Below are 27,102 nucleotides of genomic sequence, written 5' to 3'. Positions count from 1 at the left end.
ACAATGAAACCAGACCATCCAACTACAGTACCATCTAGTCACATCAACATTCCCTCAATTTTTAAAATATCTTAATGGTCTAGTATCATTTACTTACCGTCATGTTGTTCCTACAAAAGTAGATTTTTTGTTACACAGCTCTTGCCATACAGAATTCCAGAGAAAACATGCTGTTCCTCGTTATACTGAAGTGAAGAAATAAATAAAAATATGGGCCAGTAAGAAAGCAATTAGTGGAGGAGGATTTCTTTGCAAGTGTGAAACACATTCAGAGTTTAGAAAGTGACTGGCAGTTGAAGGGTCACCATGCTTGTGAAGTTGAACTATAAATGTGGATATTACAGTATTTCTAAATCCATCAACTGTGTAGTAATCTAAACTCTGTATCTGTGCTATATGACATCAAGTTTGTTTGTTTGTTTGTTTGCTTTTTGAGCAGGAGAATGGCGCATATTGAATTGCTAAAATTAATAAACTATAGTACTGAAAGATGACAAAAAGATTCTACTTAGTTGCGTTAAAAGAGAAGTAGCGACATTTTGTTTTCTTTCTTCTGTATAGCATCCAGGTGAAACAGATTATCATAAAACAAGAAATATATGTTGGTGACTTGGTCCTATCCATCAGTTGCTGATTGGATGGAGGCAGATCTGAATGCAAGCCTATAGTTAACTGTAGGAAAGGGGCAGGTTTAAGCAGACTAAATGATTGGAGAAGTCTGGCATACATCATCAGAAAGTCTGATGTTTCATCCGAAAGATCATTTTGATTTAAAATTTACAAGAAGAAAAAATTGGAACATATGCATGGTTGAATCTTTTGCAATAAAATCAATAACAGGCATTCAGAAAATAGATAGGGTGAAGTGCATTGAAAAGTACTTTTGTACTACAAATTCAAAATATTGTTGTCCTGTATATATTAATATGTAGGGCAACATATTCTTAAATCTCAGATCTGTCTATGGTTACACTATCAAACTCATGCTTAAAAATGAGCGCTGGATGCAATATTTTTGTTTCAAAGGCAGGCCACTCATTAAGCTTTCCTTCTGAAAATCAAGCCACATACAACTAAAACTTGCTAAATTGTCATTCACTTCAGTTTTATGCTCTTTAAAATTGTGGCATAGCTTGAGAACACTGCTTATTTGCATACTTCATTTGCATTTACTAATTCTCTTTTTATTTCTTTCTCTCCTGCTCTTACAATCTGTCTCTGTCTGTTTGCCTCTCACTTTATCTCCCTTGTTCTCTTCACTGCTCTCCCTCTCTGTGTGTAGTTGACCTACCTGCCCCAGCCTTGGGGGAACTGCCGCTCCACCAGTGAGCAGATGATCCCGGGTTATGATACCTACAGTATCAGCGCCTGCCGCCTGCGCTGCGAGACTCTTGAGGTTCAGCGTGTGTGCAAATGCAGGATGGTGCACATGCCGGGTAACGCTACACCGATGCATTCATTTCCCACTCAACGTAATCAGCACGCTAATGTATTCTGCTAATTGCTAAAATACTAAATGAATAAACTCTTCTCATCTAATTTGCTCCAGGCAGTGGAGCCGAAAGCTTAATGCAAGTCTCTAAATTAACTTACTGTCTAGTCACACAATACCAGGAGCTTGGGTGGTTCATTTGGCGATTGGAGGGAAAATTTAGATGATCGCAATCCACCAGCAATGATGAACATGGACGTTACATTCCACTTGAAGCAGCTGATAAACTATTTTCTCTTTAGAAAACCAACGATGTATAGACTGAGGGACTTTCTCTGTCCCCAGAAACCTCTTTTCTAATTAACTCCACCACACCTGAGTTGTTATCAGTGTGGCTTTTCAGAGAGCGTGTGACTGTTGGTGGCCGCGCTCTAATGGAAGCTCTGCTTCTCTGCTTTTCTCCTTTAATGTCCCTAAATCAATCTCCCATAATGAAAATTGAAAAGAGAGACTGTTCCAAATGCATTAACTCAAAGGACATTTTCTCTTAGGTGCCATATGTATTTCCTCGAACCGGTTGCTCTTTTGATGGATTCTGGTGGTGAGTTAGACCTCCTGAGGTATTGTGTGTTGATGGGGATTGGGTTTTACAGACTTTATAAATGTGCCTTTGGGGAGGGTTTGGATCAGTCCATTTTGGGTGCAATTAGGCCTAGACTGATGGTCATGAGGGAGGCGTGGTGAAAGCGAACCCATCTCCCTCAGTCACACACTGCCTTCCATCATTTTAGGATGAATAACAAAGCAGAGGCGCGCTGTCTCTTTCTCTGCCGCTCACGCTTTCTCTTCCTGGCGGTGAAATAACAGCAATCATTTTGCTCATGATTGATCAGAGTCATTATGTATTTTGTTTCTCAGGAGATGCCGATATCTGTACTCCCAGCAATATCAAATGTGTGGACAAAGCACTTGGTAAGCAAGCGTATTTCATTTTTGCTAACGCCCTGGAGTGTTATATCTCTGGAGGTAGTGGCACAAATAATTAAATCCCAGATAAACAGATGTTTGTGTGCATGGTCTGGGGTGGGAGACACAGGATTACTCAGTCAGTCCATGAAGGAGAATGTTCTCCTGTGCTTCGACATCCTATACAGAGCAGTGTTAAACTGAAGATCCCTGCAGTGCATTACCCCCTGATACCCTCACGGCGTTATTGTCCACTGTAGGTGTCTTGTTCCATTGATTTTATGACACTCCTAAATGGAGCGGCTCATGAAAAGTTGATGATGAGAGATGTATTGGTACAATTATGATAGTCCTTATCTAATAAGCCAGAAATTTAATTATCTCCACAGTCAAAAGGAAACCCGACCCCATTTAATGGGTGGTTGAACTAAATCCAGATATATCTTGAAAGAATCGACTGTACTACCATTCATTGGATTGACCTATTCAAATATTTAAACTGAAATCTCTTCTATGATAGGTTAGTTTAATTATTTATTTTCTCACCCAAACACGCAAACACATCTGTAGATATAAATATATCACATGCAAAACAACACAACAACAACAACAAAAATGTTTGCTTAAAATCTTATCTAAAAGCATTGAGATTCACATATAACTTAAAACAATTCACAGATTCACTGCTGGAAAAAATTTAGCATGGTTTCAACACTGATAATAATAAGATTTTTTTCTTGAGCACTAAATAAGCAAATTAGATGTGACATTGAAGACTGGAGAAATAGCTGCTGAAAGTTTAGCTTTTCCATCACAGGAATAAATTACCTTTTAAAATATATTAAAATAGAAAATATTAAATGTAATAATATATCACAATATTAGTAGTAGTAGTAGTAGTAGTAGTACTTTATTTGGTGCTTTGGTGAGCATAAGAGATTATTTCAGAAACATTAAAATATATTTCAGACTACAAACATTTGAATGGTAGTTATTACATACTCTATATTCTGTATGAAATATGATGATAGAGACACACAGCTTCATTTCTAAATATAGATATATAGGATATTTAACAAGCTACTTCCCACCTTAATAACTTCAGAGTAGTTAGCTGCTAGTAGCTTGTAGTGTGCCTAGAGACTTGTTTAATACTTGAAATTATGAGAGGCCTGATAAATTTCGAAGTAGCTTCCCCAAAACTGCAACATCTGCATATCAAATAGGTGGTGTCATGGCATGTCTACTAAATTTTGTTCTAAAAAGTGGGAATTAATGTTAAATGTGTAGTGTATCCTGTGTACACGGCCAAATTTATAAGCATGAGTGTGTGTGAGTGTGCATGTGAGAGTGTGTGTGCTCTCTTCTGGATGCCCTTCAGAAACCAAATTAAATCTGAACAACATGCTGAGTGTGTTTTAAGCATCTTATGGATGATCATTTAGCACTGGTGTTATCTCTCCACATTAGTTTGATGAATGAAGAATGGGTGTGCAGGTGTGGGCTGGAGCACCTGCTCTCACACACACACACACACACACACACACACACACACACACACATACACACACACACACATCTGTCTGCTGCTCTAAACTAATGTGTGTGTGTGTCCTCTTCGCAGCACTGCTACAGACAAGTTCAGGTGACACATGCTCCTGTGAAACTCCCTGTAATCTGACGCGTTATGGTAAAGAGCTGTCCATGGTAAAAATCCCCAGCAAAGGCTCGGCTCGCTACCTATCTAGAAAATACGACAAGTCTGAAGACTACATCAGGTGTGGCAACCTTTCCATCTTCAGTATAGTTTGAAACAGATCTAATACTGCACTGATTCTGCATGATTTACACATACATGTTTTATTGTCCTTTTGTTTTAGGGACAACTTCCTTGTTTTGGACATTTTCTTTGAAGCTCTAAATTATGAAACAATAGAACAGAAAAAAGCATATGACGTTGCAGGTTTATTAGGTAGGTCTCATAAGCCTCATTTTACCACTTCATTTTATCTTTAAGTAGTTTTCAGTACACCTAAACATTTCTGAGTTAAAACCAATATAAAATTAAACTCTCTTTACTTTCTTAATGCACTTGGTGTTATTGTGAACAATTCAATACTGCACATTTTTCCAAAGAAGAAACATGTTTGTATAATTTTGTATAATTTAATCAAATTATAATAACTTTTTTCTTTATCATAAATGACTTCAAAACACTTCAGGCCCCACAAGCTATTGGATCACCCAAAATCTTGTTTCAGTCCCTTGTTATTTTAGTACTATTTATATACTATTTAAATACTTTTTTTTTTTTTATTAGCTTTTATTATATATTTTTAGTTTTCATTTTAATTTTATTATATAATTTTATCAAGTGCTTTTATCATTATTATTATTTATATATATATATATATTTTTTAATATATATAAGTGCTTTTATCATTATTATTATTTATATATATATATATATTTTTGTTTTTTTTTTATTTGTTTGTGTTTTAGTTATTGTTATTTTATTTCAGTTGCTAAGGCAACATTTCTAATTATAGTTCAATTTTTTTATTCATCTAATATTTAAGCTTTATTTCAATTAACAAAAAAAAATACATTTTTAATAGTTTTAGTTAACAATAACAACACTTTTTGAGTCAAAAACATGGCATATTAAAGAATTTGTGTTGCAAATGACAATTCATCTTGAAAAAAATAATGTGCTTACTCGTTCTTACTTTTTGATTTCAGGGGACATTGGTGGGCAGATGGGTCTTTTTATAGGAGCGAGTGTTCTCACCATCTTGGAGATTCTGGATTATGTATATGAAGTAAGCAAAGCATGTATTGTTTAGGCCCCCTTTTCCCATTCCACCTCCATTCATTTTAACCAATAGCTCTTCTCCTGCAGTGTTTTTACATTGTGAACAGTATTTCCCAAAAGAGCAGATAAAACTGGACCTCTGAGCTGAGCAGCAGAATTGCTGATGCTGCTAACCTCTGTTTATAGCCCTCATTTGTCCTACTTTTCCTGCTGCCCTCTTCACCCTGACTCCCCCTCACTTTCCTAGGTGATCAAACACAGGTTGGAGCGTTTGCTTAGGTCACAAAGAGATGACAAAAAGCAAACCCAGCAGCAGCAACAGGCAAGCACAGTCGCCACAGTAAAGCTGGAGGAGATGAAAGCTAAGGTGAGCCACATGCTAATCTCTGGAGCGTTACTGTTAGGATGCAGCACAGATCAACTCTGTGAATAGGAACAAAGCCCGGAGGGAAATATAACATCACCAGCAGGATATTGAGCCATGATTGGGATGCCAGGCTGTCTGCTTAGTCTGGGATTGAATCAAATATCCCTTGTTCTTATTGCAATCCCATCTTCTGTTCATGGAAGAAGAACACAGATGTTGGCAGAGCACACTGTATTCATGAGAAATGTAGTATGCTCAAAACAAATTTGATTCAGAGCATGGCCAGTGGGTCTTGACCCAAGATTGTTCATTCATTATTAAGTTGTGAGATACAGCTCTAAAACCTGAATCATGCTGAAGCCAGTGTAAAATAGCCAATATACTGTATATGCATTTTTCTGTATATTGTTACTGTACTACAAAAAATAATTTTACTTATAATTTCATGATTAATCGTTAGAGAACAAAACATAAATAAATATATAAGCACATATCTCTCCACCTTCAATACCATGACTTAGGTGCCCTTGAGCAAGGCATCGAACCCCCAACTGCTAGGCTCGGGCGCCGCAGCATAAAAATGGCTGCCCACTGCTCCGGGTGTGCGTTCACAGTGTGTGTGTGTGTGTTCACTGCTCTGTGTGTGTGCACTTGGGGATATCGGATGGGTTAAATGCAGAGCACTCGGATGGGTTAAATTACTTGGCTGAATGTCACGTCACTCACTCATATATAAGTGTCACACGGTCCTTCAGAAATCATTCTAATATGCTGATTTGGTGCTTAAGAAATATTTCTAATTGTTGCCCATGTTGAAAACAGTTGTGCTGCTTAAAGACAAATCGCTCTAATTGTTGCCCATGTTGAAAACAGTTGTGCTGCTTAATATTTTTTTTTTTTTTTTTTAATATTATTTCCAGTTTGTTTTGAAATTTTGTAGCAATCTAAAAGTATTAGTTTCTTTACGAAAAACTGTTTCTGACCCCAAATTTTGAACAGTAGAGTATATATATATTTTTTTTTTTTTCTGAAATTTTCCTTGCACACCCTGTAGATTCACAGACCTAGTTTGAAAACTACAAACTAAAAGACTCCATGGCAGAAGACTTTATATTATGATACTACTGGTTAAAAATTCTGTCTTTAATCATGATACTGTTGCCACCATTTTATAGATGCAATAAGCCACTCAAGGCGGTGCATACCAGTGAGTTTACCATGGTTAAAGGGGTTTAACCATGATAAACTACTGTAACACTCAGCCGCGAGTAGATTTTCATTTTATGACAACACAGATTAAACAATGAGTCACAGCATTAGGCATTTTATTCACAACCTGGCAGTGTGTAAGATGTAGGAGTCGAAGTATTCTTGTAGAATCCTGTCTGACATTCTCTATTCCTGTCAGGATTCTGGCGAGATGAGCCGGAGCCACTCGGAGGGAGCTTATGCTAACACCATCCTCCCAAATCACCATCACCACCACCGTACCCATCACCGAGTCTTCGAGGACTTTGCCTGCTAGGAAGACCTGTCAGGCGGGTCAAGTGCTGTTGACATCTACAGAAAGAGTTCTCTCAGTGCTGAAGGTGGGCTCACTGAAAGACCCTCAAATCTCAGCGCTATTCTCTCTCACTGTCACCAGTTAAAGCTACAGCCAAAGTCGAACTCTAAACCCTCGCTTCTAACTGAACGCAGGCATGGATCGGACATTGCGGTCCAGCAGGAGACTATCTGAAATCTTGTCCTCATTGCCCACCCCCCACCCCTTCAGGAAGTGACATCAGTGGCAACTCTACGATTTCTACACTGGATACCTTGTTACTGGGCCTCTACTATAGTAAGGCATAGACTGCATGACATCTAGAGCCACTTTATACTCCAGGTCATGTTTGAAGCATTACATTCTTTATATTTTGTCAGCTGTTAGAGTTTTATTTGGTGAGTTCTCATCTTGTGAAATATTATAAATCAGATTAACCTACAAATGTAAATGATGTATTTGAATTATGGCTATCAGCCCTTAGGCTCCAGAGCAGTAAGAGAAATAACTTTACTCTGGTATACTCTTTCACTGAAAATATGGGGATGGTGTAGAATAGTTTGTGTTTCAGAAAAGTAATATGTATCCATCTCTACTGGATATGTCTGGTAAATGTTTTCCTCTCAAATGGTTTATGATTAATTTAACTTAAAGTATATTAAATAATCCACAAATTTTGTAATGTTATTTATAGAGATGTAACGTGTGAGTGGTAACGGGTGTCATTAGCAGTAACAACATAATCTTCTTGTGAGGTTACTTCACAATGGAGAGCCAAATGATGTGTACAGTAAAGCCCACCAGCCCACCAGAGCCAGAAGAAGCCATTGTGGTAGCCATATGGAAAAGGTTTGTTTCATCCATGCATCAGCTGATGGATCCAGTCTCCCAGACCTCCCAAAAGTGTTTAATAAAACAGACCTTATGTTCCTAGTTTCACTTTTGAATGAGACCAAGTGCACCGGTCCCACAGAGAAAGATAAACCGGGTTTGCTCTGCACACTCACAAAGTATGAGTAATCTGGTGCACCGCAGCGTATGGCTACATGTTTAAAAGTTGGTCGTTGAGTTTTTCTCAGGGTTCTTAGCTGTGAAATGTCTAGCGGTCTCTTTGACAAAAGGCCAGATGTGCATAGCATTTCAATCAGAAACCACCGGCTTCTCTGTGTGTGAAATTCAGCAAGAAACTGACATTCAACGACAATTTTCAAAGACGAAAATATTTTAAATTTTAGCTACAGTCCTATCGTATATGCCGGTATTGAATTGTAGTTTTAAATATGGCTAATAGTACTGTAAGTCAACAGTGTAGCACCTCTAACTTTTTTATTTTAATTTTTTATTTATTTTACAGTTTTTTATTGTATTTATTTTTTATCATTTATATATATATGTGTGTGTGTGTGTGTGTGTGTGTGTGTGTATCATTTAAATATATATGTGTGTGTGTGTGTGTGTGTGTGTGTGTGTGTGTGTGTGTGTGTGTGTGTGTGTGTGTGTGTGTGTGTGTGTGTGTGTGTGTGTATCATTTAAATATATATGTGTGTGTGTGTGTGTGTGTGTATTCCTTTTTTTAAATGGTGCAGTTTTTTTGTTAGGTTAATAGGTGTTATAATTAAATATCATGTAAGACTCATGTAAAATTGTTATATTACATAGAACACACATACAGTACATACATATTTATTCATATTTAATGTGCTAAATGTGCTATATAATTTTCTCCTGCACATTTAGTATACTGTAACAAATGACTGCTGTGATTAGTTATCGCAACTTTTAAACTTCAACGTCAGAATAAGTAACAGTGTGTTGTTTCAACTTAAAAAAATAAGTGTTTGTGCTTGACTTAAAGTTCAGTTAACTTTAATTTACATATATTATTTATCTCAAATTTTTTTAGGTTGTTATAACTAATTGCAGCAGCATTTTTACTCATTTTCTGAGTTTACTTTGTTTCCCTACATTCACAAACTACAGAATTTTCTTATAAATGACAGAGTGTATCCTCTATAGATTAGATCCTATTTGCTAAGGAGATTTTGCATTGTTATTTTCATATTTTCTGAAATGCATCTCATATTTGGATGTCAAAAACATGCAACATATAATCCATTCATATAAATGTAATTATGGCTAATATAGGCTTTTAATATTCATAAAACTGCATCAAAGTGGCATTTTTAAAAGTTCCCAGTCAGACTCTTGATGGCACACTGAGCCGGTTATGCATAATAATACAGTTCACTGTCATAAATAACTGTGTTGTCAGCAGTGAAAGCAGAAGAGCTGACATGCCAGTGCATGTCCAAAAATTGCACTGGAACAAATCACTCAGATTTGATTTGGCATTATCTGTCAACCTCATGCACTTGTACAGTTGTATATTTCTGCATTTGTGGCCTATCTTACCTGTGCAGAAGGAATTGCTCCAAATTTTGAAATGCAATTGTGTGTGCACGACTCACAGGTCTTTTTAAAAAGGACTTCTTTCATAGTCCTTGCCATTTAGCTAATGGCAGCGATTTTGTGCAATCCAGCAGGCAGATCTGCATCAGAAAGAGGATGTAAATGCTTCCACACCAATAAAACATTTATCCAAATGGAGGTGTTACACACTGTTCTGTTTTTAGCAATTAACACAGTTCTGTTTTCCTAAATAGATTGTATCTATTCATGATTTCATACAAATTACATCATTTTCTTGGAGTACTACAGGTGAAAGATTATGGGAGAGAAATAGAAGAGAATGTAGGAAGCGGAAAGGGAAAAGAGAGAGCAACAGCGGAGGCACAGCAGAAACAACCGGAGCAACTTGTGGTTTATGTCCAGTTCCTCCATGTAGCGCTGGTGCATGAGTGAATTCAGAATCACTCACATTTTGTTATAGGGTTTCTTCCAGCAAATTTTCTATTTTTTAATTCAGTTAAGTAATGATTTAACATTTACACTTTTCTTTTCTTGGATCCATAACTTGGAATGCATTACCTGTGCTGAATTACTTTAAGTAACAATCAGTAAATTTCAGTTCAACTTGCTAAGGAAGCTGATTCTTCAGTTCTTAATTTTGCACAGCCCTGCCGTTTGGATGGCTGTGTTAGCGGTCTTAAATATACGGAACTTAGTTTGGAGAAATATGTACAATTGATCCGGACAACTGTAATATTCATTCATATAATATTATTTCATCTTCAGACGTCAGTTCCATTTTGGTCCATTTGGGGCATTGTTGAGCTCTGAAGGTATTTTTTTTTTTTTTTTTATAGCTGTGCCATGCTGCTTTAACTTTGAAATGCTGTTCTTTTCCACCCACTTTTGCCAGCCAGACCACCATTTAGCTCCAAGAGGGGGCCATAAAACAAGGCACTGAAGCAGCATATAGCACAAACAGACTGTTGAGATTTCCACACGATTAAAGGCATCAAGACTAATCAGGCTAATTACCCATTATGCTCCAGAACCTAATGGACTGTATACCAGACTTCAGAGAACACATAATACAGTTTGTACAAAGGTCTGCTGTTATGACCGTGGTTTCTGTTTTTATAACTGTAACAATGGTACGTTCTGCAGTCCAATAATAAAATCTTGATAAATGAATCACTTTGGTTCTGTTCACTGAGATATAAGCACTTCACACTGTGTGCTTTTTGATGGCTTATGCTTCCACTGAGGATGCTGGACATCTTAAAGGAATGTGCTGGGTTCAATACAACTTACTCTCTTGACAGTATCCATGGCTTGCTGTCAATTACCATATAAAATGATGTCCTTTAGTTTATAAAAACAAGCAAAAATGTGCAATCTTGTTAAAATTGCTTCTGTAATAATTAACCATAAGGCTAAAAGGATACTGGAAACTACTTTACAGTTTAAACAGAACTTTACACAGTAATTTCTGTTATTTGGAATCTGATCTCATGAGAAAATGCAACTAGTTTACAAGGTATTAATTTGTATGATGTGATTCATACAGAAAATTATAATTTTAGAGAAAACAAGCATGAAGGTCCACCTTAAACCTAATTATTAGTGGGGCATAAGTAGACCCTACCAAAATAAATAAATAATATACAAATGAGATTGTAAAAATGTATATGAATTAGCCACCAATTCTCCAACATGTAAAATTCTTATGAACTTCCGTATATTGGTTATTTTTACAATAATAAATAAATAAATAAATAAATAAGATTGAAATATTGTATATGAATTAGCCACCAATTCTCTAATAATAATAATAATATAATAAATAAATAAATAAATAAATACCAAAATGTTTTCCTCACATTTCCATTATAAGAACATTTGACAAACTAATAAAGCATAATTTTCTTTGGCAATCAACTGTGTCACAGATGCTGTCAATAGATTCAAAAGACACAAATGCTGAATCTAAAAGATACAGCATAATATATTATGACATATTGATCTAAAGTTCCCACAATGGTGATAATATCTAGATTTCAACTACAGTCCAAGTCCAAAATGAAGCATTTTTTAAGTACTCGTGGCCTTAAATCATCATTTACTCACCCTCATGTCGTTCTAAACCTGTATGACTTTATGTCCTCTGAGGAACACAAAAGAAGATTGAACTTTGGTAACCAATCAGTTTTGGTGACCATTGACTTAGATTTTTGATAACTGATATTTATTTTGTCACCTTGGAATTATTAGGTTCTATCTGACATTTTTTTTTGTCAAAATTGAGTTATTCACTATATGGAATGCAAAAACCTTGATGCTCAATATCTTGAGAAACAGCTCAGAAGGCAGATAGAACCTTGTGGTGATAATTTCTCAAAATATGTGTTATGTTCCACAGAATAAAGAAAGCCATACCAGTTTAGAATGACATTAGGGTGAGTTATCTCTTTAAGATGTTAAACATGTTGGGTTTATGTATGCAATATGTTATATATAATGTTAGTAAATGAGAGTGTTTTGCTGAATCTCTAAAAGTCTGCCACCAATAGAAAAAAAAAAAAAAAACTGTTCCCATTGGATTTCAAATCTTTTACTGCTGATGTGTTTCATATATTTTAGTCTGATTTTGTGATGATGTATCACACTGTCTGGAGTGACAAAAATGCAAGTGATTGTTGGATGTAAATTGTTATAAATTGAGCTGCTGGGGAAAAGTTAGGGTGGAATAAAACCTGTGATGTAAAAATGAGTCATATATAATTATATACTGCTGACTTCAGCTGCCTGGTGCTTATATGGGTTCACCGTGTGCCCAAAGGCAGTGTGTGTGGTTAAGGGCTCTAAAAGAGAGGACATATAAATAGAGGTGAAAATTTACAGCATCTCATTAAGACTGATGCTGAAATCTGGAACCTATTGTAACCTTGATTTATGCTGCAACAATGGTCACAGAAAAATCGGTTAATTTTGGTAAAAATCTGACCTAAAAGTAAATATCAACATTATTAAGAAATGGCCTCATGAAAGTATAAGAGAAAAGAGACAATTCCCGTGTTTATCTGAGCCCTAAAATAAAATCTTTATTAAACATTTTGTACAATAATATTAAAACAAAATACAATAGATTTATAAAGAATATTTATAGTGAAAAAACAACAACAAAGGTTAAGAAATAGTCTTGTGAAAGTCTACATATCCGAGAGCAGGGAATCCCACGCTCCTTTGCTGACCCCTAAAGGCCAGTAGCGGCTTCAATATGTGCTCATTTTGTGATGCGTCCATTAATGTTGTGCATGTGTCATTTAAAACATACCAAACATATTACGTTGTAAAACCTATTTCACAGCTCTTGTACGCAAAATCATTTGACATCCAGCATCATGATATTGTGAACACAAGTCACTTGTGTAAGATGTTGTCAGTGTACTGCATAAAGTCTATGATTGCTTAAATATAAAATAACAAAAGAAAATTTCAATACAACACTAAGTCAATACAGTAAACACGTACCAAGAAATAGGGACAAAAAGGAGACCCACAAAAACAGATACAGGCTTTATACACTCACTTTGCAAAAACAAATCTGAATTATCTTATATAAGCCAATATATTGTCACGAAAACACGTCGTTTTGTGAAGTGTTTGGAATGGTACGTAATAGAGGCTGTTTGTAGTGCATCTTCAGAAATGTGTTCAATAGATGTATTTAACTCATCCGGAGTGCTTCCATCAGCTGGCTCTGAGCAGACTCAATACACTGCACCATCTGAACAGTATTGCACTAGTATTGCACTCCTCTCTGGTAGACAGCACAGGAACTAACTGTAACCGTGTAATGCACCCTATAATCTTTCTTGAACAGAATGAAATGCTGTAAAAGGCGTATTGTGCAGCATTATGATATACAAGACAGACTAGCAATGAAAGTATTAGTGCAAGTTTACATGTTTCATCAGAAAAATCTCTTTGAGGTGGTTTCTATGGTACAAATATTTATATGCATTTAAATGCAGATATTTGCATCTGTGTTCTCTTGTTAGAATTCAAGCATAAATTACATACAGTATGGAAAAATGCTGGCTGTAATGCTTTGGACAAAACAGTGTTTGAAACTTTCAAAAAACTGTCCTGACATTTGTTTTTTGGCACTATTGGGCAATAAGTCATTGGTTTTACCTTCTTAAAATCAGTCTAAGATTTGACTGAAGATTTGAACTGACTGAAGCATTTAAAACCTTTCAACAAAAATAAACCCACTGCTATTATTGTTAGGACCTGGATATGGTTCCTTCATTCTACAAAAACCCTGTTACATTAAACAAACATTAAAACTCCTTAAAAAAAAAAATGCTTGAGCAAAAGTGTCTGTGATGACAAGACAAAAGTATTATGAAAGGACGGCATTTTTTTGAAGGCACGTCGATCTAGATATGTTACGGTAGTTATTATTTCAACAGCTAACAGTTGCATGGTTTAAGAGCCAACATAAACCAATCTGCTCCAAAGAGAATGACTGCAAATCATGAATCCCCTGTTGTCACAAAAATGCTATATTTAAACAGACTTAAAACGTTTTTAGTCTTTCATTTGGTACTGACAGCATTTTTGATTGTTCAGCACTGTGACGCCACAGATCGACTACTAGTAAAGCATCAACCCAATGGACAAAAAAACGTTTATGCCCTCTCAGTCATCTCTCAGTCTTCAGGGTTTGGTTTTAAGTACTGTTGCCCTGTTCCTGTTCAAACAGCAGCATGGCGAGCTGAGAGCGTGACCCAAGGCTGTCCAGGTTGCTCTGCACACACCTCTGGTAGATATCTTCACTAAGACGAGGATTACACGGCTGGTAACTGTATTTCTGATGCAGGTCCGGCTCCACTGCTCGGAAAACATGGAGGCCAGAGTATTTGACAAACATCTCATATATATCCAGGTTCTCTAGGATCTCCTCATTCTCCTGGACATCCGAAGACATGCGCGTCCGGGTCGCCATGTAGTCCGAGTTGTAGAAACATGCTTCGGTGAAGGAACTGCGATCAAAGTGGCCAGCCTCTTTGACCAAATCCATCGTATTGGGAAGAGGCTGGTTATGATAAGCAATGTCGGGATTGTAGAATTGGAAATGGATAGGAAAAAACACCTGCCAGTTGTTGATGGAGTTCATCCGACAGCGATTGAGGAACTCCGAGTTGATGCTGGTTTTCACAGTGGCGATGAAGAACAACGTGTCAACCGGGTGCTTCTTGGAGATGATGTCCATAAATTTGATTTGAGAGGGACTTCCGCTTTTAACGCTGATCCAGGGGACTTTGACCGTAGGATACCGGTGCTCGTAAGCACTGATCTGCGCTTTGACGCTGGCGAAGATGTCATTCTGGTTGACTTGTTGGGCCTCAATTGGATCGTAGATAAACAGAAAGGTCAAGATGGCATTCTCACTGGTTTCAAACGCGTTTGTGGCGTACACTTCCAAAAACTGGTGAACCTGCTCTCGGTCTTGAAGAGAGACGGGTAAGATGATGTGGACTCTAGTTGCTTCTGTAACATAAGGCATGGGGATGATCTCAATCCGACTGAGAGGCCTCACCAGGTGGACCCTCTTGGTGATGGAGCGACTGTGTCCTTTCTGGTTAACCACCTCCAGCTGGAGGTCCAGGGTGTACTCCATCCCTCTGGTGGGGTCGAAGCGTCTGTATCCATTAATAAGCTGCTGCTTCTTCAGGTGCAGAACGGGCTTGTACTTCTTGTTCAGCTCTCCCATTGCTGTCTCAATGACGTCAGCTACGTCCAGCTTATCGATACCACGGAGCTCGCATTTCGGAGAACCATCAATGCAGGAGTACACCTGATCCTCTGTGAAGTAATCCCACCGCAGGACCTCGAAACGTGTCTTTGGCTCAAAGGGTGGATTGATTCCAACTGGCCACAGGGCACTACGGTTGCCCTCGAAAGCCACCACGCTCACATTTTTTATTTCCGCCTGTTAAAAAAGTAGAGAGCAAGGTGTGGGATACAATTAAAGCATTTTAAGATATTTGATGAGCAGGTTATTACCTCCATTTTAAAAAAAATTACGCTGCACATTACCAGAGCACTTTGAAAATGCAGAAAGGAAAGTGCTAGCAATTTTACACACCCTTACAAAATGCCCATAATGAATCACTGTACTCAAAAGGTCAAGGGAAATAACTATTTCTTCTCAGTTTGGCATCAGCATTAGTCAGCACGGGTTTATTATAAGGGTACCTGCAGTTTTTCGATTTCCTCATATGTCTTCTGAAGCTCGATCTCAGTAAAGTGTTTGTGAAGTCTGTACATCTGCTCAGGATCAGACACTGGGTGGACGGTCAATGCATTCTTAAACTGCACATTATCTTCCTTACTGGGGTCAGAATTTTTTCCCATTTCGTAATAATAATACTTCTGCCCCTGAAAAAAAAAAAGAAAAAAAAAAAAGCATGGTTAGTGAAACTTTTTTTCCATTTCATTTGTTTGAGCATGCTCATTGCTACTATTTTTACATTTGGATGACCTTTGCAGTCATCAAGTGCTCACTTTAAGGGATAAAATTCTCACTTAAAGGGACCCAAAAATGAAAAATCTGTCATCATTTACTCACTGAAGTTGTTCCAAAAAAAATTTTTTTTTTTTTTTTTTCAAAGAGTCAGCTATTTTAAAGAGTGTTGGTAACCAAACAGTTGACAGTAACTACTGACAAACATACAGGTTTGGAACAACTTGAGGGTGAATAAATGATGACAGAATTTTCATTTTTGGGTGGAGCCCAATCCCTTTAAATGTAATCTTTAAAAACACTAATGACAACACTATTAAATGTAATCTTCAGCAAATTTGCCTAAATTCACTTGTACCATATAAAATTATGATTATTATTTTTTGTTTTTATTTATTCAGACAAAACAGTATAGAATTTATCAATTATCATTCATAACACAAAGATAAGTGCTGGCTTATCTGCATCAGCCAGAATTAACATTTTGGTGCATTCCTTTGTAAACCAAGGTTTAGCTGAGGTTCTTGACCTCTTCTACATGCTGGCTCCAGGTTGCAACAATTGATGTTCAAGCAAAGTAAATGCTTCCACTTTTGATCCTGCAGGAGTACTGCTCCATAAAAGGATATAGGACACACTGCAATGATGTGTTGAGAGACAGGAGATGCTTTTAAGACAAAGGCAGAGGTGGATTTATAACTGGATGAAATGACAAAATAGACACAGTTCATCATGTTTAGTGTGTCTGACCAACACCCCCAACATCTAGACATCTAATGCTCCTCTGATGGATTAATAGAGGTCTCAGTACCTGTTCTAAGAAAAGATTAACCAGCGGACCCCAGACCCCTCCAAATAAAAGTGTGACATATGACTCAGTCTCTGAAGGTGAGATACAATTTTGAGCTGTGATTCTGTCTGGGCGACAGGTGCCGAAGCTCAATAGCACGGTCACAAAGCAGACAAACATTGAAGTTTTTATTGTTGAATTGTCTTAAATGCTCATGCTTATTGTGAATAATTAAATTTAAAACATTGTACGACTCTGAATGAGTCTGCCTGAGTTGGTATGAGTCTGAAATGTGTATGGCAGTAACTTTGGTCAAGTTCTCTTCTAATTATTCTAGTTTCCAGAGTCCAGTACAAATTTTAGCAGGTGTTTATACTAGCTAAATGAAAGACCACAGTGGGAAATTATAGCATAACAGGTTCTCAAAACTACTTCACCCACAAAAAAATTAAAGAAAGTGTGAAGTCTATGTAAGGACCGCATTAAATGCATTAAGTCCATTTCTGGGCAAATGTCAGTGCTATAATTTATACAGTTCTACCAGACAAAGAACTGAATACACCAAAGAATTTCCTGCATTAAACATTTTTTGTGGGGGATTTAAAGTAAAAACCTATGCATATATATCTTGCATACATATCAATAAATTAGTACCTATAATTTAAGGTATTTGTAGTAAATATTGGTAAGAAAACAAAATTAACCACTCATACAGAAAAGTACAACAACAACAACAACAATAATGCCTAAATTTGCTGCATTTACAAACCATAAACATTCCCATAGATGTAATACAACTGTATTACAAAATACCCAAAAATAAGAAAATAGATGATTCCCAAAAGCACATGAAAAAAAAAAAAAACATTATCATGCTTCACATTTCCTGTGGTCCTTTATAACTCTAGTAAAATAAACAAAAACAAAACAGTGCTGAACACTGTGTACTGGCCAGTGGGGTGCAGAAGCTAAGCACCTGAGCCGATTAGACCACAGTCAGAGAAAAGTGAATCTAATCTGATCAAGCTATTAAGAGAACAAGAGGAAACACTAAGCCACAATTTGCACCATTCTAAACAAAATCACAGTCACATAAACAAGCCAGAAAAAGTTATATGTATAAAATGTACATGTGAATGTCAGCATTTATAAGACAGACTGTATATATCGAAAATAAGTAGTAGTCCTTCTTGTCTTGTATTTAATAATTCTTTTAAAATTGCCTGGTCAAGTGGAAAGGACAAAACTACAGAGATGCTTAGGGAAGTCTATATATTTTTAATTAAAAAATTATGGATTATGAATTCTTGCCTTTAAAAAAAGAAGCTTGTATATATTCTAGACTATTTCTTGCTTACGAAGTACGCACTGCCGATTTCCCAGACAGGATCTGGGCAAACAGGGATCTGTGGATGCACAAACAAAGCCGCTGACTTACATCACCTCTAACCCAGAGAGAAAGACAGGAGAACTGAAAGCTTTGAGATCCAACCTCTGTCTACTGCAGTCAGAAGAGACAGACTCCAAAATGTAAAAGGTATTTCAGGTGAGAAAGGCCATGATGCCATATTACCATTGAAAAACAAAAAAACATTCCAAACTGTTTCTGTACTTGAAGATTGTGGAAATAGCAACTACTGTAGATAGTGTCTTGAATTTAATTCCAGTAGGCTTGCCGCGATAGACGGTGCTGACAGTGATACCGGTATTAAGCCACCGGTTACGTCACTTGCCCACCGTCGTTTAGATTTTTTATAGTGATAAAAATCATTTAGTTCAGTAAAAGGACAGACACTACAATTAAAAACTGAACATGGCTGCTCAATGTAGTGTGCCGAATGACAGTCGCATCACAGATCAGATTTCATTTATCCAGTGAGGAGAGTGAGTCGAGCTGACTGACAAGAAGAGTGAGTTGAGACAGACAAGATGATGGCGAATGATTTAGTAGCGAAACGAAATGCAAAAATATTTTGGATTTTGAAAAGCCTATTGACTTTTGGCGTTTATCTAAGGTGATTTTGGAAGTTTTTTTAAACATTTGTTTCTTATTTAATGGGTTCCACATTGTTTGCTGATTTTTACTTTATTTAAACTTTGTGCTATTTATTTTTATTTTTTTGACATCAAGGTGTTTGCCGTGTCTCCAAGCTTTCTTACTTGTTTTGCTAATAAACTTTCTATGTTTCTTATTTGGTTATATATTATGTTTACTTAGCTTATTTCCAGTTTTGTATACTTATTTAAACTTTATGTAAGTTATTTGTTATTTTATATTAGGCATAGCCTGCCCTATGGCATGGTATATTTTTATGTTTTGTTAATAAAAGTTCTATGTTTTATATATAGGCTAAACCCAACAAACACAGAACGTTCCCTTAACGTTAGTTTTTGGTTCCTGTTTGGTTATTTTTTTTGGGAACCAATTAGTAACATTAGGGGAACGTTCTTTTTAGGATACATTTTTGCAACCATAAAATAACGTTCCCAGAACTTTGCGGGGTGGTTGTTTTTAAATAACCTAAAAATAACTTATACAGAATGTTCCTTTACGGTTATTCTCAGGTTATTTTTATAACCCTATAAAACTATCTTTCCAATGAAAATGTAGATGTTAATGACCTATAGTACAGAGCCCTGAAATTTGATTAATGCAGCATTTATTAAAATACAGAAATTAGATCAATCAAAACGCGATTTAAATTATATTGTTAAACCAGGGTTAAGCGTAGAGTGATAACAGAAAACATAAATTTGTGGGTTTGTTTCATCTTCATTTACTGCACGCCTCTGATCTGCACGCGCTTTCATCTGTCTTCCACAGAGAGTCGCACGCTGCAGAATTAAAAAAAAATAATGACCATTTTTCATTTTACTGGCTGACTGACTCACTCATTTATCAACCTATTTATGGAATGATCACTTAAAATTAATATATTTATGAGATTAAATATGATTTCGGAGGGATTTAAAATGCCTAACTGAAGAGAACATGGTGTTAAGTGATAGGTTTTTGTTTACGGATCAAAAGAAGGTCCCTCATGCACAAACTGTACACTGCAATGGTAAGAATGAATGCACTGATATCCTTGTTTAAGTCAAGTAATTTTTTATTATTTTATATATATTATATATCTGTGAATATGTCATATTTTATGAACCATGCATTGTGCACATCATTATTATTTTATATATATTATATATCTGTGACGCATCAGTGAGAGCAGCTGAGAAGCATCATTGGTGTCTCTCTCCCCTCCCTCCAGGACATTTATCGAAACCCGCCTCACTCGCAAAGCCCTCTGCATTGCAGGTGAGTCCACTCACCCGTCACACAGCTTCTTCAGTCTGCTGCCATCAGGGAGGAGACTGCGGAGTCTCCAGGCCAGGGACCAGCAGACTGAAGGACAGCTTCATTCATCAGGCTGTCAGGAAGCTGAACCCGCACCACTGAACTATGAGGTCCCACATCCCCAGGTCCTTCCACTCCCCCCTCCCACTAACATACGATAACGTGCACCAGTCACTTTGTGCAGCACTGGTCTGCTCACTACCTCATTCAGCATAGAACTGACGTCATTCTACTACCTCTTCAGTCAGTTAAATAAAAGAACTGCTCTCTGAGCCCTTTGTCACTTTAATCAGACTGAATAAGGTTTTTTTTTTTTTTCTGCACTACAATCTTTATCTGCACTGTTTGTTCACCTCACCTTTGCACTCTATCTGCCATGTGCCTTGTGCTGCTTTATTTAATTTTTTTATTATTTTTTCATGCCCTTATTTGTATAGTGTATAGTTTATTTTCGATTTGATCTGTATCTATGTGGATTTTTAGGCTCTACTGTTAGTGTTATCTGTATGCACCGGGGGTCTGAGAGTAACGCAATTTAAATTCTCTGTGTGTATGTACTGTACATGTGGAAGAATTGACAATAAAGCAGACTTGACTTGACTTGACTAAAACAGTTCAAGCATATAACAATGTTTAAACGTTAAACCTAGATAAGTGTGCGCTATATCCAATAGTTTGTGCGGAGAGTGGAAGCTAAAGTGCGCTTTGCAGGACATGGAGGCGCCAGATTACTTGCATATTTTTTTTCAGTGGATACAACGTTATTTTTGCTCATAAAGGTATGAGTAATACATCAATCATAACTGTAAAGGGTCTACTTGTATTTGTGTAAACTCACAATATCTACAAAACGCTTTTATAAAATAAAGAAAACAAACATAATGCGCTTTCTGCCGTCTCGTCTTGAACAGGAGCATTTCACAAAAATGAACCGAAACTCAGCAAATACATGCCTCACTGACATGATAAATATATATATATATAGAAAGCTTTAAATTACTACTTAACAAAATAAAACAGATCAAAAACAAAAACTCTTTCATTATAATCATAATCCGTAAAGATGCACTTCTCTCTGAAGGCACGTCTGAGGAGATGGCGAGTCAGGATCGGCAACTTTATCCTTGCACACCAACTCAGAAAACACTATTAGTAAATAATTCAAATATCTCCTTACTGTTTCACCCCGACACATTTATGGTAATTACTTTTGCAGATGCTTTGCAAGCATTAGCCTATTGCGTGCATTTAAACGCAGAACTCTTCAGATGTGCTGACAGCACGCACCATACATGCTGCTGCTGGCAGGACACTACACACCGTAGAGCCGCTCTTGACAGTCGCGGCAGCACGGTCTCATGTGCCTTTTTTCATCACTAACTGATGTATGTCTAAAATATAAAAATAATGAGAAGCCTTAAACAGGCCCGAGGCCCAGCCCGCATCTGAACTATGACATGAAAATAGGCCCGAAGCCCAGCCTGAGGGGCGTAAAAAAGTCGGGGCCTGTTGGGCCTGGGCTGCAATGCAGGACTCTAGCACATTAACAGGCTTCTTTACTAGCGCATTGTGCATTCCACTTACAGAATATCGGTGGAACATACCAACTATACAAACTGTGTGGGGGAAACCTAAACTGAACCATTCACTACAAATACTACAAGCAGGGCATCGCTGAAAATGAGTGTTTAAGTTTGTTTACAGAATGCTGTTGTCACTGCTGCAAACTTTGAGAAATGTTATTTCCCAGCAGCCAGTAGGCCCCTCCCAAGTGTAGGCCCCTGGGCTTCAGCCACTTAAAGCCCGTACGTTAATGCGCCCCTGCCGGTATTACCGGTGTTGTCACACATCAATTAAAATTTCTTCACCGTCACTAACCTAAATTCCAGCAGTTACTGGCTGTGAGCGTAAAGAGCTGAACAGAGGTGAAACTTTATAGAATAGAGGTTATGCTGTGCTGACTGACAGACTAAAGCAGCAGACTTGAGATCTTCCCTTTAATTGCTGAGAACAGCAGCATATTTCAAAGGAGACATCTGAGTCTTGTCTTTGTTTGTTGTAAACGTATGCTGGTGAGTTGAAAGGCAGTGAGATTTAGTTTCATCAAGAATAAGGCCCCATATAAAGCTGTCTGTCATCAAACACCGCAGGTTTACTACAGGGATTCTGACTCTCTTTCAATCAAGGCCACAGAGATGGAAATTACAGACAGTGATAGCTCATTCAAATAATGTGGAGTTGAAAATATGCCAAGCATTTCTTTCTACACAAAAGCATTTCCAATAACACCAAGTTCTAGCATCTCACATTCGCAGACATTTATCTACAAAACATAAATATGATTATGTGTGGAAATAAAACAATAATAATAATACTCATAGAATTAGACTCCTCGTAAAATGCCCTAAACATCATCACACATTACACGTTCTTCTTTAATGACTGAAGTATGATGTGCCAAGAAATATGTCATTGTGTTTAAATACCCTTTAAATGTTGATTATAGTGAGAAAAAAAAATGTGTTTTTAAAATGTCATGTAAATGCTTTAGTCAGAGCGAATTGTACCAGACAGGTTTTAGTGAAGTCTGACCAATAGAGCTGGATAATGCAATTGTAGCTTGGCTTGCAGCATATAAACATGTTAATCGGACTATACAATTGCCTTCAGTGATGCACACTCACTCTGAAAAACAGAGGTGATGTGTGGTGTGTATTTATTCTTTTAAATATATTTGATTATGCATTGTCATGTATATTTGGAGATCAACACCTGCACCTTAATTATGATTGCACATGTAAAAATACTCATTGTTTTAAGCCTTTTTCACACTTTTATAGACTGGAAATTTAAAACAAGACAGGAAATGATGGAAAGAAGGGGGACATGGTCAGGCATGATGCAAGATGACCTTAGCCTTGTATAGCCCACATGAGCTAAACATGTTGAAGTATGTTAACCATCAGTCATCGGGTCTTAAGCGTTATATGTTGTTTTACACAGTGTCATGATTAAGACAGGATCACAGGTCTGGAGTGTTTTTTGTTTTGTATTGTTTAATGATGAATACAGGTCTGGAGTTACTCTAAAGTTTTTTATAATTTTTTTTTTTTATTTATATTTCAATTAAATGCTGTTTTTTTCAACTTTTTTATTCATCAAAGAATATTAAGCAGCACATTTTCAACATCAATAATAATAATAAGAAGAAAAGATGCTTCTTGAGTGCCAAGAGCATATTGGAATGATTTCTGAAGGATCATGTAACACTGAAGACTGGAGTAATGATGCTGAAAATTCAGCTTTGCTATCACAGGAATAAATTAAATTTTAAATTAGTTGTTTTTTTTTTTAATTATTTATGATATCTTTAAGTTTTTACTGTATTTCTGATCTAAAAAAGGGGATTTTGGTGAGCATAAGAGACTTCTTTCAAAAACATTAAAAAAATCTTAATGTATTGTATGTACATTTTTGCACAGATATAGAATTTTATTGAATATAAAAGGTTTTCCCAAGGCTGAGTGAAACGGTTTACATATTTGTAAACATCTAATTATTGCAAAACTTTTTACCTCAAATTCTTCCACGCAGTTGGTATCAGCGTAGTCAATGATGCATCGCCCAAGCCACTCGTCATGTCTGGCGCTAAGGATGTCGTTCCTGCAGTTCTCCAGGAAGGGCTGGAGCCTTAGCAGAAGACTTCGGGACAGCAGGTATCCAAAACCCCCATAGCAATACCGCCCCTGCATCTCACCTCCGATGAACTCTTCTGGGCTGCCCATGTACAGCACCCGGTCCATGCTCAAGTGTTCCACCAGAGCCTTGATTCGATCCGCCTGAGTGTACGTGTCATCCTGGGCGAGGTAGAACCAGTCGTACTCTGTGATGTAGTGCTCTAGAATGTACTTGATGGTCTGGAACATGTTCCAGATGAGGCGTTCATCACCGTGGGTGACCACAACCATCCCATGGGGTATCTTGCGGCTTCGCGTACCAGTGAAGAACACAACATTGTCCAGATGATGGCTGATGGTGCGGTTGACAGCCACACCTAGACTGTTGATGGTGTTTTTGGAGGTAAGTATTCCCACGAAAAGACGCTCTCGGATTCCCAACTCTGTGCTGATGTATTTTGCCCTGAGAAAACAAACAGATCATTTTTACAACTTGCATCGCAATTTACAACTCATGATTGTGCAATTCAGGATGTAATGCAATGCAATGTTTAACCACAAAAAAAAAAAAAAAAAAAAGTGATTTCTGGGATAAAGTTTTAAAAAGTGCAAAAAAAAAAAAAAGAAAAAAAAGAAAAGGCCACATTGTGAGATTTAACGATTTGCTTACATCTAAAACTGAAGATCAATCTATTACAATTATATTCATTTTAAATTAAAAAAAAAATAAATAAAAAAATAATTTTAAATTTTAGAAATGTTGATTAAAATAATATTTTAAATTAAAATGCAAATAAAAATATAGAAATATTGGAAAAAAATTAAAATGACAAAAGCAAACAACAAAATTACTAAAATTAAAACTGAAAATCTAAAAATAAATGCTCATTTAAAAGAATAATAAAAAAACTATAAAAGTATATAAATAATATTAAAAAACAGATTGAACACAAAGTTGCCATTACAATAAATAAGTAAGAAATAAGTACGTGAGATATAAAGATGCAATTTTGAGATAAAGCATGCATTTGCAATTATAAGAAACAATGTTACAACACTGAGAAATAACTATTATTATAACATTTAATTTTTTTGTAGGCAGAAATTCTGGGTGTCAGCCTGAAAACAGTAGTTTCGGATAAAATTTTACAATCAGGATACAGCTTTGTGCCTGGAGGAAGAGGTTAGTATGAGGTCAACGTGAGCCTAACTGATAACCAAAGACAGCTGACCCTTTCATGTTACGGGATTAGTTAACTGTAGTCTCTAACCTTCCTAATTTACCTCTGGACATTGTAAGTGTTGACTGGAATAGAGAAATGAGCACCATGGGGCCACCCTGAAGGATTACAGAGTTCCCAATGGGACATATTAAAAGAAGGAGATTGTGGGAAAGAAAAAAGTAAAAGCCTGCCACAGGCCTGTTCCATAAATCCCATAAAACAATATTGAAATACCTCGCAGTGTTTGTGAAATGACATTGAGTCATTGAAAATCTTGTTGCGAAAACCTTTTAATAGCAAAAGCAAATATTTGATTCATCTGTAATTGTGAAAACCACTAACAGTGAAGTGTTGAGGTTTCAGTCATGTTACTAAAAGTTAAAACTAAACTCAAAGCTCCAGTAAGAGTAGTATTTTTGTTTTTTTTCTTCATTATGGGAAGAACATAAAGAAAGGTTTATATTTCCATTTGCTGAAAAATGCTGATCTTTAACTACTTAAGTCACTTATCTTGTCAAAATGTCATTAAGAAAGAAAAATAATAAAATGTAAACATTTTAGTGCTGTTGCAAAATGCAACGTGCATTAATTTTGAGGAAATCAACATCATAGGCATGGCTGATTAAAACAGGATTACTAACCTTGTGTTAACCTTGAAATTCAGGAAAACCACAAATTCCAGCAAAGGTAAACAACAATAACACCTGGTGTGTTTTTGTGTGGTTCTTTTATGCTTTTTAGTTAATCGTCCGAGAAATGTACTCTCACAGACAGACATGCTGGTATTCATGATTTCCTATTCACGGCTATCGTTCATAATAATAATTACTGTAATTATACGTTGACCTCAATCCACATTCCATTCCCTAAATATGGGCTATTTTAGATTTTAATTAGGACAAAATTTAAGAATCTATTATCCCCAGCAGAGGTTTTGATTGTCTTTCTGTCTCTATTGGTATACACGCACACAATGGTGTTTTAAAATTAAAAAATGCAGGAAGGCCAAAACTATTACAAGCAAATGCATCCAGCGTGGAATCGACTCGCCTAGTTAACTATTCCTTAGGTATTAATTCTGAGATTCTATTATTTTTAACGCGAACCACAGTATAAAAGACAGTGAGGCAGTCTAACGTTACCTGAAAAGTTTCTTGGGCTGAGACTGTTTGACTGGTTTATATGGGATTATTCTCGGCTGGAAATCCTCCTCCTCCTCCTCACCATCATTCCCAGTGGAAATGGAGTTGGGTCTCCGGGCTCCTTTTAAACTTCCATCCTGGGATAAAATGATTCCTTCATCTCCTATAAAATTAATATCACAGCTCTCCTCTACCCAGCTCACACTCAGCAAACTCAGAGTAAATCCCAGAGAGATCCCGATAATAACCGGGCCGATCGGCCTTAACAGACCGATCAACATAGAAAACCTCATTGTACTCCGACTAATGGTGCTGTGCACACCTCCCTTAAGCGCGACCTTCTGAACAGAGTAGCGCACATTAAGAAAGCGATTCGAATGCTAGCGGAAATGCATTGGACGTATTCCTTTCCTGTAACTGTATCACCTTCCTCCAAATTATTGAGGCACTCGTACGTGTCAGTGGCTTGCTCCTCCCAGAGAAAATCGAGCGCCCCGCCCACAAAATCAAACGTCATTACGAAGAGCCGGAGCATCCCTTAGTGGGCGGGGCTATGGTGTTCTATGGACGAAGCCGTCCCGTTTGAAATCCAATGGGGTTATGTCTAGAAGGGATACAGCAAAAACCGGAAGCTAACAATAAATTGAATTTTCTACCTGTCTTGTTAATCTTGTTTTTTTAACGTATGCACCTACACCAACCCTAAATCTACTCCTTACAATAATGCAAAAATAGTAATTATTGTTGTACAGTGTGAGAAAAATTACTCTTTTAAAGCTGAGGTCTCTTTGTTATGACGTTTGATCCTTTGAAAAACCAATACAAATTCAAATTGGTAAGTTAACATAAAC

General features: G+C 36.8%; 2 protein-coding genes across 3 annotated transcripts in view; one reads left to right on the top strand and one right to left on the bottom strand.

Moving 5' to 3' along the window:
- The window catches only part of LOC109072301 (acid-sensing ion channel 4-A), an 80,247-nt gene extending 72,195 nt beyond the window's left edge, over positions 1-8,052 (top strand). The window contains exons 4-11 of one of the 2 annotated variants that reach the window (XR_006160785.1): positions 1,283-1,436; positions 2,351-2,404; positions 4,023-4,176; positions 4,279-4,370; positions 5,141-5,220; positions 5,461-5,580; positions 6,989-7,169; positions 7,279-8,052. Coding sequence is in view for 1 of the 2 variants with exons in the window: in XM_042763472.1 (XP_042619406.1) it covers positions 1,283-1,436; positions 2,351-2,404; positions 4,023-4,176; positions 4,279-4,370; positions 5,141-5,220; positions 5,461-5,580; positions 6,989-7,105 (771 nt within the window). In the remaining variant the exon portion in view is untranslated. Of the gene's footprint in view, positions 1-1,282; positions 1,437-2,350; positions 2,405-4,022; positions 4,177-4,278; positions 4,371-5,140; positions 5,221-5,460; positions 5,581-6,988 lie in introns of both variants that reach the window. The other variant, XM_042763472.1, reaches the window with a different exon arrangement.
- Positions 8,053-13,108: 5,056 nt separating this feature from the next.
- LOC109072302 (chondroitin sulfate synthase 2-like) lies at positions 13,109-26,747 on the bottom strand. The gene is made up of 4 exons (XM_042763471.1): positions 26,252-26,747; positions 23,785-24,349; positions 15,800-15,982; positions 13,109-15,533 (listed from the first exon to the last, which is right to left on the bottom strand). Exons 1-4 carry the CDS (start codon positions 26,542-26,544, stop codon positions 14,271-14,273), a joined length of 2,304 nt encoding a protein of 767 aa, XP_042619405.1. The 5' UTR covers positions 26,545-26,747; the 3' UTR covers positions 13,109-14,270.
- Positions 26,748-27,102: the final 355 nt, after the last annotated feature.

Source organism: Cyprinus carpio, chromosome A9, assembly GCF_018340385.1.
Source record: "Cyprinus carpio isolate SPL01 chromosome A9, ASM1834038v1, whole genome shotgun sequence".
NCBI lineage: Eukaryota > Metazoa > Chordata > Actinopteri > Cypriniformes > Cyprinidae > Cyprinus > Cyprinus carpio.
The sequence above is the reverse complement of the archived record's forward strand: the minus strand, read 5'-3'. Positions and strand labels throughout refer to the sequence as shown.